This window comes from Myotis myotis, unplaced genomic scaffold (genome assembly GCF_014108235.1).
Source record: "Myotis myotis isolate mMyoMyo1 unplaced genomic scaffold, mMyoMyo1.p scaffold_m19_p_4, whole genome shotgun sequence".
NCBI lineage: Eukaryota > Metazoa > Chordata > Mammalia > Chiroptera > Vespertilionidae > Myotis > Myotis myotis.
The window spans coordinates 37,232,623-37,251,302 of NW_023416346.1; the positions used below are offsets into that span (position 1 = coordinate 37,232,623).

At 42.2% G+C, this 18,680-nt stretch overlaps 1 protein-coding gene across 1 annotated transcript in view; it reads left to right on the forward strand.

Moving 5' to 3' along the window:
• The window catches only part of TENM1 (teneurin transmembrane protein 1), a 124,905-nt gene that overhangs the window by 72,518 nt on the left and 33,707 nt on the right, over positions 1-18,680 (forward strand). Inside the window, exons 4-7 of the mRNA XM_036305883.1 lie at positions 1,802-2,168; positions 3,630-4,140; positions 16,819-16,991; positions 18,049-18,284. Of these exons, the coding sequence (XP_036161776.1) occupies positions 1,802-2,168; positions 3,630-4,140; positions 16,819-16,991; positions 18,049-18,284 (1,287 nt within the window). The remainder of the gene's footprint in view (positions 1-1,801; positions 2,169-3,629; positions 4,141-16,818; positions 16,992-18,048; positions 18,285-18,680) is intronic.

Below are 18,680 nucleotides of genomic sequence, written 5' to 3' on the forward strand. Positions count from 1 at the left end.
GTGCATAGGAATTTGTTCATAGTTTCTTTTAAAACTATAGTCCGGCCCTCCAACGGTCTGAGGGACAGTGAACTGCCCCCCTGTTTAAAAAGTTTGAGGACCCCTGCTCTAAACTATCAACCTGCTTCCCATCTCTCCTCCTCCTCCATTATAGTTTCAACAGAAGCTAGTGTGATCCTTCTAGTACCTAAATATGACTATGGCACGCTCCCACTTAAAGCCCTTCAGTGGTTTCCCACAGCCAGAATAAAGATAGACATGTATATCCCTCCATTACCTTGTGTATTAGTTTGCTAGGGCTTCCTTAACAAAGTACCACAGACTGCGTGGTTTTAACAAAAGAAATTTATTTTCTCACAGTTCTGGAGGCTAGAAGTTCAAGACTAAGTTGTTAACAGGTTTAGTCTCTCCTGAGGCTTCTCTCCTTGGCATGCAGAAGACCAATCTCTTACTGTGTCCTCACATGGGATTTTTTTCTCTGATAATACCCTGCTTCCTGACTCCTAGTCTGGGTGAAGTGCTCTCATATTCTCTCTGTTGCCTCCTCCTTCATAACATGGACAGTAATGTCATAGTTATTTTGAATCCCCAAAGCCTATCACAGAGCTTAGCACAGAGAAGGTACTCAGGAAATATTCAATTAAAGAACTAATAAACCTGTTTCTTTGCTGAGCAAAGGGAGATATGTAGTGAACCAGGTCAACTTAGAATTCCAAATCACTGATGTGCTGTACGTGAATATGCCACAAGATGGATGCTATGCTAATGGAAGGTCCTGTCCCAAAAGGTTACTATTCGAGTAAAATCTGGTTTCTCCAGCATTCTGTTTTCTAGAAGTCTGTATAACTTTGCTCTTCCATGCATCTATAGGACAGTGAGAGACATTTGCATATGATTGTGACACAAAGATCCTAAAGCAGTAGTCCTCAAACCTTTGTGTGCATTACAATCACCTGGAAGGCTTATTAAAACACAGCTGGCTGGGCCCCCAACCCAGAGGTTCTGATTCAATAGGTCTAAGTTGGAACCTGAGAATTCACATTTCTAACAAGTTCCTAGGTGATGCTGTTGCTGATGGTCCAGAGACCACACTTTGAAAAACACTGCTTTAGAGCAGCAATTTTCAACCAATGTGCCGCAAGAATTTTTTAAACATGCAATACCTGACTATTTAGTCAGGGGCACTGACCTCTTTTCCCTTACAGGTTTAATGATAAAATGATAACAGCCAACACAACAATAGCCATCTGCTGTGAATGCCCTGTCATGAACCATAAATATGTAGGTCATATAACGGTCACATCACACAATAAGGTTGTGTCTGATTGGTTAATTCTTGGTACCAGAAATCCTTATATCCAAGTATAGGCACCTGATTTTTTTAAAAGCCACTTTGGAGCAAAAAGGGTAATTACTATTATATTTTTTGTAAATCAATCAAAATTATACCTATTTTTTGTCAGATTGGCAAAATATATAATGTATTTTTGGTGTGCTGCAGAATTTTAGTAATTAGTTTATGTGTGCCATAAGATGAAAAAGGTTAAAAATCATTGCTCTAGAGGACCCTTCTGGAATTATTGCAAAAAATAATATGCTTGAAATGGTATAAATGATAGATATGTTTACAGAACATTGGATCAATCATCCTCCCGCAACTTTGGAGGCAACACCAACATTGCTGAAATTCTTGAGACAAGAGCAACCAATTAGCCAGGTGTTTTTTGGGTTTTTTTCCAAAGTAAAACTGCCCCTGGAAAGATATTATAACCTAATAGTGTGTGTTCTGTTCTTTTTGCAGGTGCGGTTAGAGTGGCCAACAGACCTTGCAGTCAATCCCATGGACAATTCATTGTATGTCTTAGATAACAATATTGTGCTGCAAATTTCTGAGAACAGGCGCGTGCGGATCATTGCAGGGCGCCCCATTCACTGCCAGGTGCCAGGTATTGATCATTTCTTGGTCAGCAAGGTGGCAATTCACTCCACTCTGGAGTCAGCGAGGGCCATCAGCGTCTCCCACAGCGGCCTGCTCTTCATAGCTGAAACAGATGAGAGGAAAGTAAACCGCATTCAGCAAGTTACCACCAATGGGGAGATCTCCATCATGGCTGGTGCCCCCACTGACTGTGATTGCAAAATTGATCCCAACTGTGACTGTTTTTCAGGTATGACCTTTTTAGCAATTCACCAGCTCCCCCTCTCTGTTTTCAAAAGAAAAACATGCATCAGAAAAGTCCAAAGGAAAACCAAAGTGTTGCTTGTGAACGTTAATATGAGCTAGTGGAAAAAGCAGTGTGTTGGGGGTCAGATAGCCTACTATCTGATTGTTCTGCAGTTGACACACTGAGTGGCCCCAAGAAAGCCACAAAATCTTTTTACTACTTGCTTACTTCATCTGTTAAATAGCGGTGTCACTTGTCTCAATTATATCACCTTCCTGGTTTGAGGATAGACTAATATAAATACAAATCCTGATAACTCTAAGAAGTTAAAACCATTATACAAGTGTAGGACCATAATGATATTTGTACTTTGGAGAAAGAGAAACTAGGTAAAACCTACATTTAGTAACTTAGCTCAGGAAAAATATTACTTCCCCTAAGTAACTGTTTTCCAGATTGACAGCATGTGCTATTTGAAACCCAAAGGGACTAGGAACAGACTGCTTTGGAGACACATGGGTGGAATCAAAACTTAACGACAATGGGGGGATCTCAAGACATTAATCTGCTACTTCCATTGTTAATGTTTGTTAAATCCAAAACTTTATCATAATCATCAGTGCCCTTTACTTTCAGTTGAAATGGGGCGGGGGGGGGGGGGAGAATAAAAGGCAAAAAAGAGCCTTTTCCCCCATAACATGGAATGGATATTCCAGATAGCAAACAGTCCTCAAAATGTCAATAGATACATTTGTTGCTGGGATATGAAAATCCCTCCATGCTGCTTGCAGCCCTAATAAACTGTTCATCCAGGCTCAAATGGTTCTCTTTTAACCTTTGCTTTTACTTGGGCCAGAGAACTCTAGAGCAACTTGGTCGATATGACTTTTGATCAATATTTCCAATGTTTTTCTGGACAGTTTTATAGTTATTTTGCTAATTTATATTTTTCATTCAAGACAAATCTAATATCTATTCTAGTTATCAAAGTTGATGTTCTGAATCATTGTTTCACTTACACACTTAGTGTACTTTGACAAATGTGACAATGGGAATTAGCTGAAGAAAGGTCCTCTAGGCACAGTAGGATTGGAAAGGTCTGAGATAGATCCTACAAGTGTTGACAGACATTAAGTCTCATGGATTTCCAGCCAAATTTTGTTGGCTGTTATTATTTGCTGTTTTTTGTATCTTGCAGTACAATAGATTCTGAACAGCAGGATTGAGGATTTCACAAAATTGGTATTACTGAGATAATTGCATCTTACTGTTTATCTTCAATGGTACTGACTCAAAAATTTTGAATAATGGGTTTCAAATTTGTCAAGGAGGACATGCAGAGAATGCTGGCTAACTGATTGTTCCCTTTCAGATGATTCTTGATGCACAGTGATTTCTGTATACTGTTTTTTCATATAAATGTTTATGATGACAATTATTAAAATCAGGGTCTTTCTCCCACAGGTGATGGTGGCTATGCCAAAGATGCAAAGATGAAAGCCCCTTCCTCTTTAGCAGTGTCTCCTGATGGCACCCTCTATGTGGCTGACCTTGGGAACGTTCGAATTCGAACCATTAGTAGGAACCAAGCCCACCTGAATGACATGAACCTTTATGAGATTGCTTCACCTGCTGATCAGGAACTCTACCAGTTCACCGTCAATGGAACCCACCTGCACACCTTGAACTTGATAACAAGGGACTATGTGTATAATTTCACCTACAATGCTGAAGGTGACTTGGGCGCCATTACCAGTAGCAATGGCAACTCTGTGCATATTCGCAGGGATGCAGGCGGAATGCCCCTTTGGCTTGTAGTGCCTGGCGGGCAGGTGTACTGGCTGACCATAAGCAGTAATGGAGTTCTGAAAAGAGTATCAGCCCAAGGCTATAACCTGGCCTTGATGACCTATCCAGGAAACACTGGGCTTCTGGCTACCAAAAGTAATGAAAATGGATGGACAACCGTTTATGAGTAAGTTTCTAATTTTCAGCATAGGCTTTGTCAGGTTTTTATTTGAAGTCATATTATACAGTGGGGCCTTGACTTACAAGTGTCCCGACTAACAAGTTTTTTGAGATACCAGCTGTCTCTCGGCCAATTTTTTGCATTGAGTTGATAGAGTAATTTGAGTTCACGAGCTCCTTAACGAGCTCCTTAACGAGCTCGGTCTTGGAACAAATTAAACTCGTAAGTCAAAGCCCCACTGTAATAGGAAAATGGTTTAGTGCTTGCTGGTTGTTACATGCTAGTTTCTCCTAACAAACACAATCTATATATATAAAAGGCTAATATGCAAAGTGTCCCTGTGGGAGTTCAACCAGGAGACAGGGAGTTCTATCGCTCGCTATGATGTGTGCTGACCACCAGGGGGCTGTGTGGAATGAAGGAAGGCCCTGGCCAGCAGCCAGAAGGCCCTGATCAGTCCTGTTCACCAGCCAGGCCTAGGGACCCTACCCATGCATGAATTTTGTGCACCAGACCTCTAGTAAAAAATAAGTCAGGGAGGAAATTTAACCCAGTTCCTAGGTTTTGGGCCCATTTCTCCAGAGCAGTTTTGCAGAGCATAATAATAAAAACATAGACAAAATGAAGAATCAAGGGTGGCACTGCAGGAAACAGGAATAATGTAGAAGTCCATGTACTCAAGAAATTTACAGCATAGCTCAGACAACAAGATAACATTTTATTTAAATAACTAAACTAGAAAAGTGTTTGAAAGCAGCAAAGAAGCAGTGTGTATTTCTTGATCCCGGTGGGGTTTAATGAATGAATAAATGAATGTGTGCCCAGCCTAGCCCAGCCCAGCCCAACTGTGGGAGGTAAGTGGCAAGTTAGAACATAAGAAGTGGACCCTGGGAAGCAAGTGTGAAATGATGTTGAGTCAAGTGCAGAATGGGAGAGGCTGCACTTCATTGGCTACTTCTGTGAAATGGGGAGCCAAATGCTCCTGTGCAGGGTTGGGCTTCCCCCTTTCCCTGCACTAGTCAAATAACCCGACACATGTCAGCATTCATAGACTGGATCTGTGATAACTTTGTTTAACAAGGCATTAACACAAGATGTGTCTGACAGTGAGCTGCAAGGAGGTGTCATGACACCGAAATAGAGACCATTGTCCTTGCCTTTTAAAGCATGGACAACCTTGTTTGCAAGTCAACACATTTAGAAAGCTAATCTGCCAGCACTCAGCAAGCATCTTTCCCACAAAGGGAACTGCTGAATTTTTAAGCAGTTTCCTGAGTGAAGATCATCCACGGAATCTGAACCTCTGGGTCTGAAATGGCATTAATGTGAAGAATGTGACCAGTGGAGATATTAAGTATGAGGGATTCCAAGTGTGACTATTCTGTGAGGATATAGAGAATATGAAGAGAATGTGTCCAGACCCAGGAAACCCTCCTAAGGAAAGGGACAAAACAATTGGCCTTCAAGTTTTGGCTCATTTCCCAAAGAACTGCCACTTATACAAAAGAGCTGGACAACTATTTTAGTTTCACTTAGAAAAATGTATTCAGTTGTTTCTGTTGCAAGTCTTCCTGTATTTTTTGAGATTTTTCTCTTACATCTTAATAACAGTAATAAAAGCCGTTATTCACTGAAGCTTTACTATGTGCCAGGTACTGGGGTAGGTGATTTACATACACTATTATTTTTATGATCCCAAAAAAAAACATCATGGGATAGGTGCTTCTAGTATGCCTGTTTTATGGATGATGAAACTGAGGCACAGAATGGTTAACTTGTCCAGATTCACACAAATGTCCAGCATTCAAACTCCAACAGTCTGACTCACTTTTAAATACCTTAAAAAAGATAAAGTTTCTAGTGAGATTATCTTTTTAAATTATTATTATTATTATTATTTTTAATCCTCACAAAAGGACATGTTTTACTGATTCTGCAGAGAGGGGAAGGGAGGAAGGGAAGAAGAGAGAAAGAAACATCAATGTGAGAAACATCAATCAGCTGCCTCCCATACATGCCCTGACTAGGGATCAAACCCCCAACCTAGGCATGTGCCCTGACTGGGAATGGAACCCTTCTGTGCATAGGACAATGCTCCAACCAACTGAGCCACACCAGCCAGGGCAAGAATATCTTTTTAAAATTTATTTATGCAAGATCACACTGCAGCTGAAATTAGACAAACTATTTTGAAACCTAATGGTTGAATCTAGTCAAGCAATAAGAAGTGGCTGGGGGAAGGGGGGGGGGCGTAAGAGATCAAGCAAAGGACTTATATGCATGCATATAAGCATTACCAATGGACACAGACACTAGGAAGGCTGAGGGCATGTGCTGGGGGGTGGGGTGGCCAGAGAGAGGTCAATGGGAGAAAAAGGAGACATATGTAATACTCTATGTAATACTTTAAACAATAAAGAATCTAAAAAAAAAGAAAGAAATGGTTTAAGTCCCAACTAGTTTTCAAAATAAACCGATCAGTCATTCATTTATTTATCAAACCATCACATTATACACTTTAAATATATACCATTTTAGCCCTGGCCAGTGTCTCAGTGGTTAGAGCATTGACCCGCACACCAAACAGTCTCAGGTTCGATTCCCGGTCAAGGGAACTTACCTGGATTGCAGGTTCCATCCTTGGCCCCAGTTGGGGCACATGTGGGAGGCAGCCAATATATGTGTCTCTCTCATATTAATGTTTCTATCTCTCTAAAAATCAATGGAAAAGCCTCACCAGTGTGGCTTTCATCCCTGGCCCCAGTTGGGGCACATGTGGGAGGCAGCCAATATATGTGTCTCTCTCATATTAATGTTTTTCTCTCTCTAAAAATCAATGGAAAAGCCTCACCAGTGTGGCTCAGTGGTTGAACATAGACCCATGCACCAAGAGGTGCCCTGTTCAATTCCTGATGAGGGCACATGCCCAGGGTTGCAGGCTCAATACTCAGTAGGGGGCGTGCAGGAGGCAGCCAATCAATGTTCATGTTTCTATCTCATCAATGTTTCTAGCTCTCCCTCTCTCTTTCTCTCTCTCTAAATAAAAACGCATTTTTTTAAAAAATCAATGAAAAAAAATCATTGGGTGAGGATTAATAATTTTATTTGTCAATTACACCTCAATAAAGCTAGAGGGGAAAAAACACACAAAGTAACCCATTTGTGGGTTCACTTATTTGTTCAATAAATATTTCCTGAGCACCTACCCGTGCCAGGCATTGTTCTGGTGTCTGTAACACAGACATGAATAAACCAGATAAAAATATCTACCCTCATAGAGCTTAAGTTGTACTGGAGAGAGACAAGTAAAATGTACAGAACTTCAGATGGTGATAAGTTCTAAGGATAAAATAAAGCAGGGTAAGGGAGATTAAGAATATGGGGCAGGCCCTGGTTGGTGTTGCATGGGCCTGTGCACTGAAGAGCCAAGGGTTCAATTCCTGGTCAAGGGCATGTACCTGGCTTGCAGGTTTGATCCCCGACCCCAGTCAGGGCACATGCGAGATGCAATCAATTGATGTGTCTCTCTCACATGGATCTCTCTCTCTCTCTTCCCCACTCTTCCAACCCTTCCACTCTCACTAAAAGTCAATGGAAAAAAATATCCTTGGGTGAGGATTGGTAACAAATAAAAAAGAATATGGGGCAGAAGTGTTTTTATTTCAAGTTGGGTGGTCAGAGAAAGCCTAACTAAAAAGATAACATTTGAGTACAGTAGTTCCCTTTATCCCTGGTTTTCTGTCAAAAGTTTCTGTTATCTGTGGTCAACCATTGTCTGAAAATATTAAATGGAAAATTACCTAAATAAGTCGCAATTTTTAAATTGTGTGCTGTTATGAGTAGTGTGATGAAATCTCATGCTCTGCCTCTCCTTCCCACCTGGGACATGAATCATCTTTTTGTCCAGCATATCCATGCTACAGACACTCCTCACCATTGGTCACTTAGAAGCCTTCTCATTTATCAGACTGACTGTCAAGACCTCAGTGTTTGTGTTCAAGTAACCCTTATATTACTTAATAATGGCCCCAAAGCCCAGGAGTAGCGATGCTGGCAACTCACATATGCCAAAAAGAAGTTGTAAAGTACTTACTTCCTTTGAGTGAAAAGGTGAAAGTTCTCAAGTTAATAAGGAAAGGGGAAAAAACATGCTGAGGTTGCTAAGATCTATGGTAAGAACAAACGTTTTATCCATTAAATTGTGAAGAAGGAAAAAGAAATTTGTGCTCATTTTGCTGTCGTATCTCAAACTGCAAAAGTTATGGCCACAGTGCATGGCAAATGCTTAATTAAGATGGAGAAGCCATTCAATTTGTGGTTGGAAAACATGAACAGAGAGAGACCACATTCACAGAACTTTTATTAAAGTATATTGTTATATGTTCTATTTTATTATTACTTATTGTTGTTAATCTCTTACTGTGCGTAATTTACAAATTAAACTTTATCATAAGTATATACTATGTATAGGGGGAAAACAGTATTAAAAAAGGATTTGGTACTGGCTGTGGTTTCAGGCATCCATTGGGGATCTTGGAACATGTCTCATGTGGCTAAGGGAGGACTACTATACATAAGTACCTATAGGAGGTGAGGGAGTGAGCCATAAGGATATCTGGGGGGGGGGGGGCGGGGAAGAAGGGGGGGGAGGGGCGGGGAGGAAGAGAGAGAACATTCCAGGCAGATGGAACAGCAAGTGCCAAGACCCTGCAACAGGAACAAACCTCATGTATTCAAGGAATAGTAAGGCAGCCACTGTGACTGGAGTGGAGTAAGAGTAATGGGAAGATGAAACCTATGAAGTTACAGGGCTACTTTAGGTAGAGCTTTGTAGGCCTCTGTAAAGACTTTGACTTTTATTCTGAGTAAGAGGTGGAACCACTGGAGAGTTTTGACTATAAAAGTGACACAGTCTGGCTTATATCTTTAAAGAATCATTCTGTACTGAAAAAAAATTGTATAGTGGAAGCAGAGAGGATTTGCAATAATCCGGGAATAAGATGGTGACTTAGATCAGGGAGTGAAGGCAGTAAGAAGTTATAAATTCCTAAATATATTTTGACAGATCTGTCAGGACTTACTGACAGATTGGATGTGGGCGTGGGAGGAAGAATGGTCAGATATCTTCAAAGTTTTTTGGCCTGAGTAACTGGAAGTTGGAATTTTCATTTACCAAGATAGGGGGGACTATGCAAAGAATACATTATACCAGGTGGGAGATCGGGAGTTCAGTTTTGGATATGATCAGTTTGGTTAGACATCCAAGTGAAAATAGAACCGTACACATGCTGGCACACATGCCGACCGGGAATGGAACCTGCAATCTGGATATGTGCCCTGACCCAGAATCAAACCCATGACCTTTCAGTGTATGGTACAATGCTGCAACCAACTGAACCACGCCAGCCAGGGCAAACCACTGTCCCTTCTTACCTGCATATAGAGAAATGAGCAGTTTCCAACCTGCATAATGTAATTAATTCTTCTTTTGGTCTGCTCTGCACAAAAACTGCCTTTCACTTTTATCCTCAATGTGTTAGCCAGCTGTGAACACTCTTCCAAGTGTTACTTTGTCCTTTGGAAGTTGGGGACCACAGAATAGGACCTACTATTCTAGTCAGTGTTAGAGCCACCCTGACATAGTAGAGGGTGGCCTTGCCACTGCCACCAGGCCCTCCTAAAAGAAGTTGAGCATTTCCCTGAGGTGAGAGGGAGGCTGGCTGCCTTCTGAGGCCAAAGGGGACAAATGGTTTGCCGAGGTGGAAATAGAATTTCTGTTCTGAGATGAGACACAGAAAAAGAGAAACAGAAGCAAAATTTGGCAGGATGCAGGGCGGCTACAGAGAGGTAGCTAAAGCAGTAATCTATTCAACTTTCCATGATCCTCAGTGATGGAGAGGAGAAATGACAGAGATGACTGTGAACATTGCATAATCCACATGGGATTTTAAAATGCATCTTGTGCAGTGGTAGAATGTGGACTTGTCTTGTGTCATGTGATGTTTTTTAAATAGTCCATTGATTTTCATAATTCCGTTTGACTTGGACCAGGATCAAAATTGCACACCCCAAAGTATTAGTACTTGATGCTTGACTGCCCCTAAATGTCCTGAGTGTCAGGGGAAAAGCTGACCACAGAGAAACTGCTAACAGGGAGGTGACTGTCAAGGCAGGCGTATTGGCTGAAGGAGACAGGGGTTCTGGCCTGAGGGGTTGTCGGGCTCCTAATTGCAATGACCCTGCCACAGTTGAAGCCTGAGGGAGGGGCCCAGCTACTCACATGGCAGGCAAGCCGTCTTTGCCCCTGAAGCTGCAAAAGTATCCAGGATGCCCTTGTTTGTTTCTCAAGCAGTGCCCTGGCAAAGGCATCTGCTATACTAACCTGAAAAGGTCCCAGAACAAGGCCAAAAGCATCAGTTGTGGCGCTGCTGCGGGTCCCGACTGAGCTGACAGTTTCTCAGGCCCTTGCCCTTTGTGGGAGCCCAGCATTCGAAAGAGACTGTGCATTTACATGATCTCTTAACCCCTGGTCTTCTGTTTTCTCTGTTTCTGAACTTTGTTAGCATATTCCCCACCCCTGTCCCAACCCCCCCAAAAAATAGTGCCATTCACTGCCAACTTGGAGAAGCCTTCATTATAGCTCTAGACTGTTTTACAAATGCTCAGTTTTATGGACGATGGCTAATGAGGAATTCTCCCTCCTCCACGATAAGATTAAAAGGGGGCTGGGGAGGGGCATAAGGTAAAGAAGCCATGTCTCCGGATGAGATATTTGCCTAGGCATAGGATGTGAGTCCCATGCAGAACTGGTTATGTAAATGAATAGTCCAAACACATCAGAATGTTTCCAATGCTTTCTAGAATCTCAGAGTAGGGAGGGGACTAAGGCACCATGTGGTCCAGCCCCCTGCCTCCTGGCAGGCAAAGGATTTCGATTAAGTAAGGCAAACCTAGAGTGACCAACTGTTCCTTACAATCTCCAGAGACAGACAACACCTTTGCACAGTCACCTCTCTTTGTGCTTTGTGCCCTTGGTAAGGAGCAAGAATGGGCAGACAGAATTGTGGTGGGTCATGCTAGGGAAAATTGCAATAGAGACAGGGAGTGAACAGGAGGAAGAGAGGCTGCTGGCCAAAAAAGCTTTCAGAGGCTGGTGGGGAAGATTAGCTGCGTGCCACAGGGCATCTATGTAAGTTGAGCCTGGCCTCTCAACACCACCATAGATGGCTCTATCTATTCTCTAACCACACTGACTCTCATATCCACCCCATCCCCTCCATTTCCACTAGCAGCCTCTTTTATTGCACTTATTCAACAAGTATAGTGCCAATCTTCTCTGTGCCAGACCTGAGAATACAGAGATGAATGAGACACTGTGCCCTCCCTCTAATAATGTAAGAGTTTACAAAGAAAAACAAGTCCCAATAATGGGCAATCACAATATATTTAATAAAGGCAAAAATAAAAATCCACCATCTTCTCTTACACAGACTGAGGCTGCAGCCTCCCAACAGGCTTCCTGCTTCATAACTCCCCTGCTTGAATCATCCTGTTCTCCCCCTGAAAGTCTCTCTATTGCCTACTGACTACCTGCTTTCCTCCAGAGTCTGGTACTCCGATTCCAACATGCTTTTCCAGCCTTATCACTCACTTCCCTCCTAGAGGAATGTTGTGCTTCTGATACCCCGTCCCTTCAATGGACATCACACCCACCTGTGTGCTTTACTTCATGTCATGACCTCTGGAATGCCTTCCTCCCTCCCCAATCTCTACCTAGCAAGGGATTGAGCTCTACCTCCCTTCCAGGATTCAGATACCACTTTCTTCTCCTGTTCTGCTTAGCCCAGTGCTTTGTTTACAGAAGTACACAGCAATATTCTGACATTAGAATGAGTCGTGTGTGTATCTTATCTGCCACAAATGAAGATAGAAGGGCATTATGGACTTGGAGTTGAATCATAGGAAGCCAAATGAAGTTATTTGTGAGGAAAGGGAACCCAGTATTTCTGAAAGAATGCTTATTAGGTTGCTCAGGTTTCTGGCATGAGGGGGTAAAGAGGATCTGTTTCCATTTTTAAAAATAAGTAATGAATTTTTCTTCTGTAATATTCAATATTTTCCTGAAAGCAAAGGTGAAGGAGCTTCTAGTTTTTTCTCTGCATGGGTTAGCTCTGGCTTCAATTGTCCTCAAGGAAAAGGACAGACTGTCCCTTATGAGAAAATACCAGACCCAATATACTTATCATAATATATAAATCTCATCTCCCCAACTAAACTGTATGCTCCTCAAGGACAAGAATGAGTTCTGAATTTCCTTTACAGATGCTTTTGCTTCATGGGGACATGTGTGTGCATGCACACAGTGGAACTCTCTAAAATCAGAACAGAAAGGGACAATTTGATGGCATCTCCTCTTACCAAACCCACTTCTGAAACCTATGAAGGCCACGGTCATTGCCTGATGGCACAATTTACTAACCAGAATTTATAGGCCTGGTTAAGTGAGTGCAACTTTCTGCCTGGGTGGAGGAGCAGATAGCTACTATGTTGCATCCCAAGGGGATCAGTAGCAGCATATTGGCTTGTATTTACTCTCTGCACCAGAGGATGCAAGTACCAAAGGGAAACGCACAGCATAGGAGATTTTGATTAAACTTGTCTCAGACATTCCATCTGGAAACACGCATTCCCCCGTCATGGGGTGGGGAGTACCTCAAGCAAGCCATAGGAAATCAAAGACTACCATCATTTCTTATCTACTTTTGAGCAATCTTTCCAAAGTTGTGGGATCTGCCAGTCACTTTTACTTTGGAAGTAACCCCACAGAAGAGAGGTGGGTCTGTATGTTTTGACCAGGGGCCATATAAACTATTGAGCACATGAGTGGCACCATACTGCAATTGCTTTGACTGTGACTAGCAGAATTGGGGCACATGAGTGTGTTGAGGAATAGATGGCTTTGGGTTTTTTAAATTTGTTTTCCTTCAGTTTTACTGTGATATAACTGACATACAAGTATAATTTTCAGGAATACAGCATTACTTGACTTACATTTATTATGAAATGACTACCACAATAAGTTTAGCTAATATTCATCATCTTATACAGATACAAAAAGAAAAAGAAAAGAAAACAAAATGATTTTGGTTCCTCCTGATGAGAACTTTTAGGATTTACTCTCTTAGCAACTTTCATATATATACTATACAGTCATCATGTTGTACATTACATCCCCATGACTTATTTATCTTTTTTGTAATCCTTACCCTAGGATATATTGTTATTGATTGAGAGAGAGAGAGAGAGAGAGGTGAGAGGAATATCAATTGGTTGCCTCCCTCACGTGCCCCAACTGGGGATTGAACCCAAAGCCTGGGTATGTGTCCTGACTGGCAATCAAACCTGCCACCTTTTGGTGTACAGGACGATGCTCCAACTAACTGAGCTACCCAGCCAGGGCATGGCTTATTTATCTTATAACTGGAAGTTTCCACCTTTAGACCATCTTCTTTTCCACATCTCCAACCCCCACCTCTAGTTACTACAAATCTGCTCTCTTTTGCTGAGTTTGGTGTGTACATATTTTTTTATTTGGGGGTATTTTTTAGATTCCACATATAACTTAGATCATACAGTATTTTTTCCTTTTCTAACTTATTTCAGTTAGCAGAATGCCCTCAAGGTAGCGTACTTTGCTTATGATAGAGTTAAAGTCAAATGTGCACTCTCAAATAAGGATGCCTGTCCAGCCACAGCAATGAAATCAGGCAATATAACTTTTTAGCTCCCCAGTGACTGGGCAGGACTGTGGAAAATTCTACCTGATCCTCACACCATTGCCTCCCTCACCAGAAAAAGGTCAGGCAGCAGCCTCCCAGCTAGATCTCTCCGAGTAATTACAGTTTTACCCAGGAGTATTTAGTTTTCCTTTCTGAATATACTCTTGTCAATTTGGAGGGTGGACATGGAAACAGAATATGTAGGAATGTGGCTGTGCTCTTGGAAATAAGCTTTAAAATGTATAATCTCAGATAAAGAACACCTGTGACTGAGCTTAAAAGGTGTTTGGGGCAGAGGGTGGGAAACCAGATTTATCCATAGGCCACGGCTAAGGTCTGTTGGGGTGTTTGGCCCTTGTACCTTTGCTCATGGATGACTCCATTGGCATCTGGTCTTAGCCCTGAGGAGTGAACCCAACCACAGCCCTCACTTTTAGATGAAATCTTGCTTTAAAACAAGGGGCTGAGTGACTGGGAAACGGCCCCCAGCTGCAAAGCCCAGTGGGAACTTGCATGCATAGCATCTTAGGTCAAATTTCTGGAGAAATGATGAAGAGTGACCTTGCCAAAGGTGAGGGAACCCCTTAGAAATCAGGAAAGGGAAACCAGAGGTGCTGGTGATGGTTGTGAAACAGAAAAACTGCTTGGGTAATCCAGGCAGCGAGGCCACAGTCTCCCTCACGAGGCAGGCCTGCAGCAGCTCCCTTTTATCTGCTGCCTCCAAAATCCTCCCTCCAGGGAAAAGCAGCTCAGAACCTTGGGAGAATTCAAGGCTGGACATCGTTATCTTATCCTAGAAGGAAGGCCAGGCAGACAAGATTTGGCTATGCTTGGTGTTCAAGCTCTTCCATGCCCGACTTGCTTCTTGTAGCCACAGAGCCCTAAAGCAGACCATGGGCAAACAGGCTGAGCCATGCCCGGCCAGCATGGCTCAGTGGTTGAGCATCGACCTATGAACCAGGAGATCACAGTTCGATTCCTTGTCAGGGCATATGCTCAGGTTGCAGGCTCAATCTGGTGTGGGGTGTGCAGAAGGCAGCTGATCAATGATTCTCTCTCATCGTTGATGTTTCTATCGCTCTCTCCCTTTCCCTTCCTCTCTGGAATCAATAAAAATATATTTTAAAAAAATAAACAGGCTGAACAAGCAGGAGGATTTTGCCATTAACCTCAGGCACAAGCAGCACCTTTTAAACAGGCTGAACAAGCAGGAGGATTTTGCCATTAACCTCAGGCACAAGCAGCACCTTTTGGTCTTTCCTTGATAATGTGGCCTTAGCTGTATAGCAGCAAGATACCAATAACTGTTTTGTCTGAAATCCATTTAAATAAAGGGCACATCCAATTAAACCAACTAGGGCTTCACATATCTATGATGTCAAATGACCTATTTGATTATTTTTATTTTCATACACGACTAGGTTTTGGTTTTTTAATTTTAGAGAGAGGAAGAAGAGAGAGAGAGAGAGAGAGAGAGAGAGAGAGAGAGAGAGAGAGAGAGAGAGAGAGAGACATCGATGCAAGAGAGAAACACTAACCAGTTGCCTCTTGCATGTGCCCCGACTAAGGATTGAACCTACCACCTTTTGGTGCACAGGATGACGCTTAACCAACTGAGCCACACCATCCAGAGTTACATGACTGTTTTAAATGATAGGGTGTATATGTGTGCACACATGCTCTGTCCACACAGAACTGAACTTGAGGGAAGTAGTATTGTGTATACCCTCAAGTTCAGGTCTATCTGATAAAATAAAGTCCAGCCCCTTTTCCCAAACCTACCAAAAACTAGTCTAGGTTTTAAAATTTGAGCAACTATCTAGGCTGAGTTCTTGAAACCCAGTGTATTAACACTGAATCACTATATCCTTTTGCATAATGGTTGGGGGATGAGGTAGCAGAGCCAGACTCCACCATTGTGTCCAGGCTGTATCCTGTTCACTTTGGGTAAAAAGAATATAATTGTTTAACATTATAAAAGTGTTTAAATATTTTGTAATTTGCAGCTTGAAAAGAAAACAGTAATGGGTTTCCAAGTGCATGCCTTTACTTTTAATGAAGTGTTTATTTTTCATGGTTCTATTGGCAATAAAAGAACAGCTCCACATCAAAAGCCTTCAGGGAAGCAGTTTTCATTTGGAGGACAGTGAGATTGCCAATAATTTTGATGGTGTGTGTGTGTGTTTTTTTTAAAGTAAACTCACTAGATTATATTTCTAGATATAGGTTATTGCCTATTATCCCAGGTAATTATTTTTTTCTCCTACTCATATAAGCAAATTACAACACATTATGTGCTATACTCTAAAAAGCTAAAAAAATTAAGTGACACTGAGATCAGGGGGCTCCATAATGTTCTAATGAACATGCTTCCATTATCTTCTGTGTTTGTTCATTTTGTTGGAAGAATGATTCATTCATTTCAAATTTGGCAACTTTAACGGCAGCAAATAAAATTTTCCTATTACAATGCAAAGTCAGTTTATTGGCCTTCTCAGGCTTTGGGCCCTCGTTTGTGCCTCTGTTTCCTTTGCCAACAGCACCCTCTGCTGGGTCCTGTCATCCATCACATCTAATGGGATCAACCCAAATCGCAAAAGGGAAGCTGCCCTGCAACATTACACACAGAGGGACATGATTCATAAATCAGTTTTCCACCCTGGTGATTCATTACCAGACATATTTTTTCTGTAAAGCAGCACAGTTCAAGGAAGTCATCAAGAATTCAGAAGCTGAAAAAATACCTTTGTTTGATTAATCATCCCTCTGACATTTTTCTTCGTATTGAACAAGGTTAATAATACTTGTTATCACTCAAAGTTAAACTGCCAAGTGATTTTTATTTTGCAAAGGTCTGTTATCACTGCCAGGAGGCTTCAAAGTTGGCATTGGTTCCATTCCTCAGGTATGACCTCGAGGGACATCTGACCAATGCAACATTCCCCACTGGAGAAGTCAGCAGCTTCCACAGTGACCTGGAGAAGCTGACAAAAGTGGAGCTGGATACTTCCAACCATGAAAATGTCCTCATGTCAACCAACTTGACAGCAACTACTACCATCTATATTTTAAAACAAGGTAAGACTATTTCTAACTTCGCCTGACTGTAATAGCACCTATCTTAACTTCTACCCTTCTAATACATAGAATTCACTTCCGTCTGAGAAGATGGCATTGTCTCCCTATTTTTAAGCTCTGGAAGCTGAAACCCAGACAAAATCACCCTTTTCACAGATTCACATAGCAACCTTGAGCCACATCTCTGTGGGAGTCATGAGTTTACATCTTTGCCAAATCCTCTCTTCCGTCAAGTCATTTTGCAGCACCTAGCAGTGCATTAAGCTCTTTCGGGCATGGAAGGGGTTATGGTAAAGAAATGGAGTCTGTGTCCTATCTGATATTAGCATTCAAGATCCATGCTGACATGGGGGAATAAAAAGGATGAATTAGGATACACACTGAGCAAGAATACAAGAGAAATGGGAAAATTAAAAGCTCATTCTGTTTAAGGGGGCGGGGAGAAGGAAAGGAAGGAGGATGGACTTGGAAGGAATGTGTTGGAAGCTAAATGGGAAATGGATACACAAACTATTTCTCTCTGTCCAGTCATTAAAGACTGATTTGGTTGTTAGGCCAGACACAGAACTGTTCAACGTTCAGATACACTCAAAAGGGATTGGTGGCAACCTTTGTCAGTGTTATTGTTTTGTCAGGTACAGCAACTGTGCAGGTTTCCCCAGGCAGTAAGGATGCTAAGTTGAACTTGATACTCTTCTCATGCTAGCTCCCAGCATATCAAACTGTGGAGGCTGATCTATCAAGTCAGAAAGGGAGTTTGCTAGGGAATTCTTTAAAAATGAGACAGAGAAAAAAAATAGCCTGCAGTATTAGGCAGGAGTCTTTTATCCAAGGAACAAACTACCCCAGCTGTGAAAATAACAAGACCCAAATGGACAGAGGGCACATCTGCCTGTCAGAGTGGTTGTCTAGCCCAGAAGGCAGTTGGGGTCCACAGCGCCCCACCTGCTCAGCCCTTCCCAGACTTGCCTCCTAAAGCTAAGCTTGTCTCTCCTCTGCTTCCTATGCTTCCCTTTCCTCCCCTTTCCCCCTCCCTCCTTTGTTCCTCTGCCTACAGAAAATACCCAAAGTACATATCGGGTGAGTCCAGATGGCTCCCTACGTGTCACCTTTGCCAGTGGGATGGAGATCAGCCTCAGCTCAGAGCCTCACATCCTGGCCGGGGCGGTCAACCCCACCCTGGGCAAATGCAACATCTCATTGCCCGGAGAGCACAACGCAAACCTCATTGAGTGGCGGCAGCGGAAGGAGCAAAACAAAGGCAATGTTTCAGCTTTTGAAAGGAGACTGAGGGTAAGGCTTGACCTTATAGAAGATATAGAACTTTCCCTTTGAAAGTTTAAAATTGCAGAGCCTTCCTAATCTGAAGTCCTATTTCTCCAAAGCTCATGTAGGTGACTGACTTATATGAAGTACTGATTCAAGAGGGGGTGCTAATGGCTGATAATGGTTCGGGATCCTTAAATGAACATTCTAATAGGAGCTTTCTTGTCATTAGCCAGCTAAAGTGCTCTAATAGTAGCAATTTCAGGCACCAAGAAAGACTGGGTGGAGAAATGTGTTTCATCAGGTGGCTCTCCAGAATCCCTCACGGCATGCCCTGGAGATTGTTGTCAGGCCCATCAGATTGACCCAGTTTCCATTTTTGTATAGTTTATACTTTATTTGGAAAGACCAGGCAGGTACACA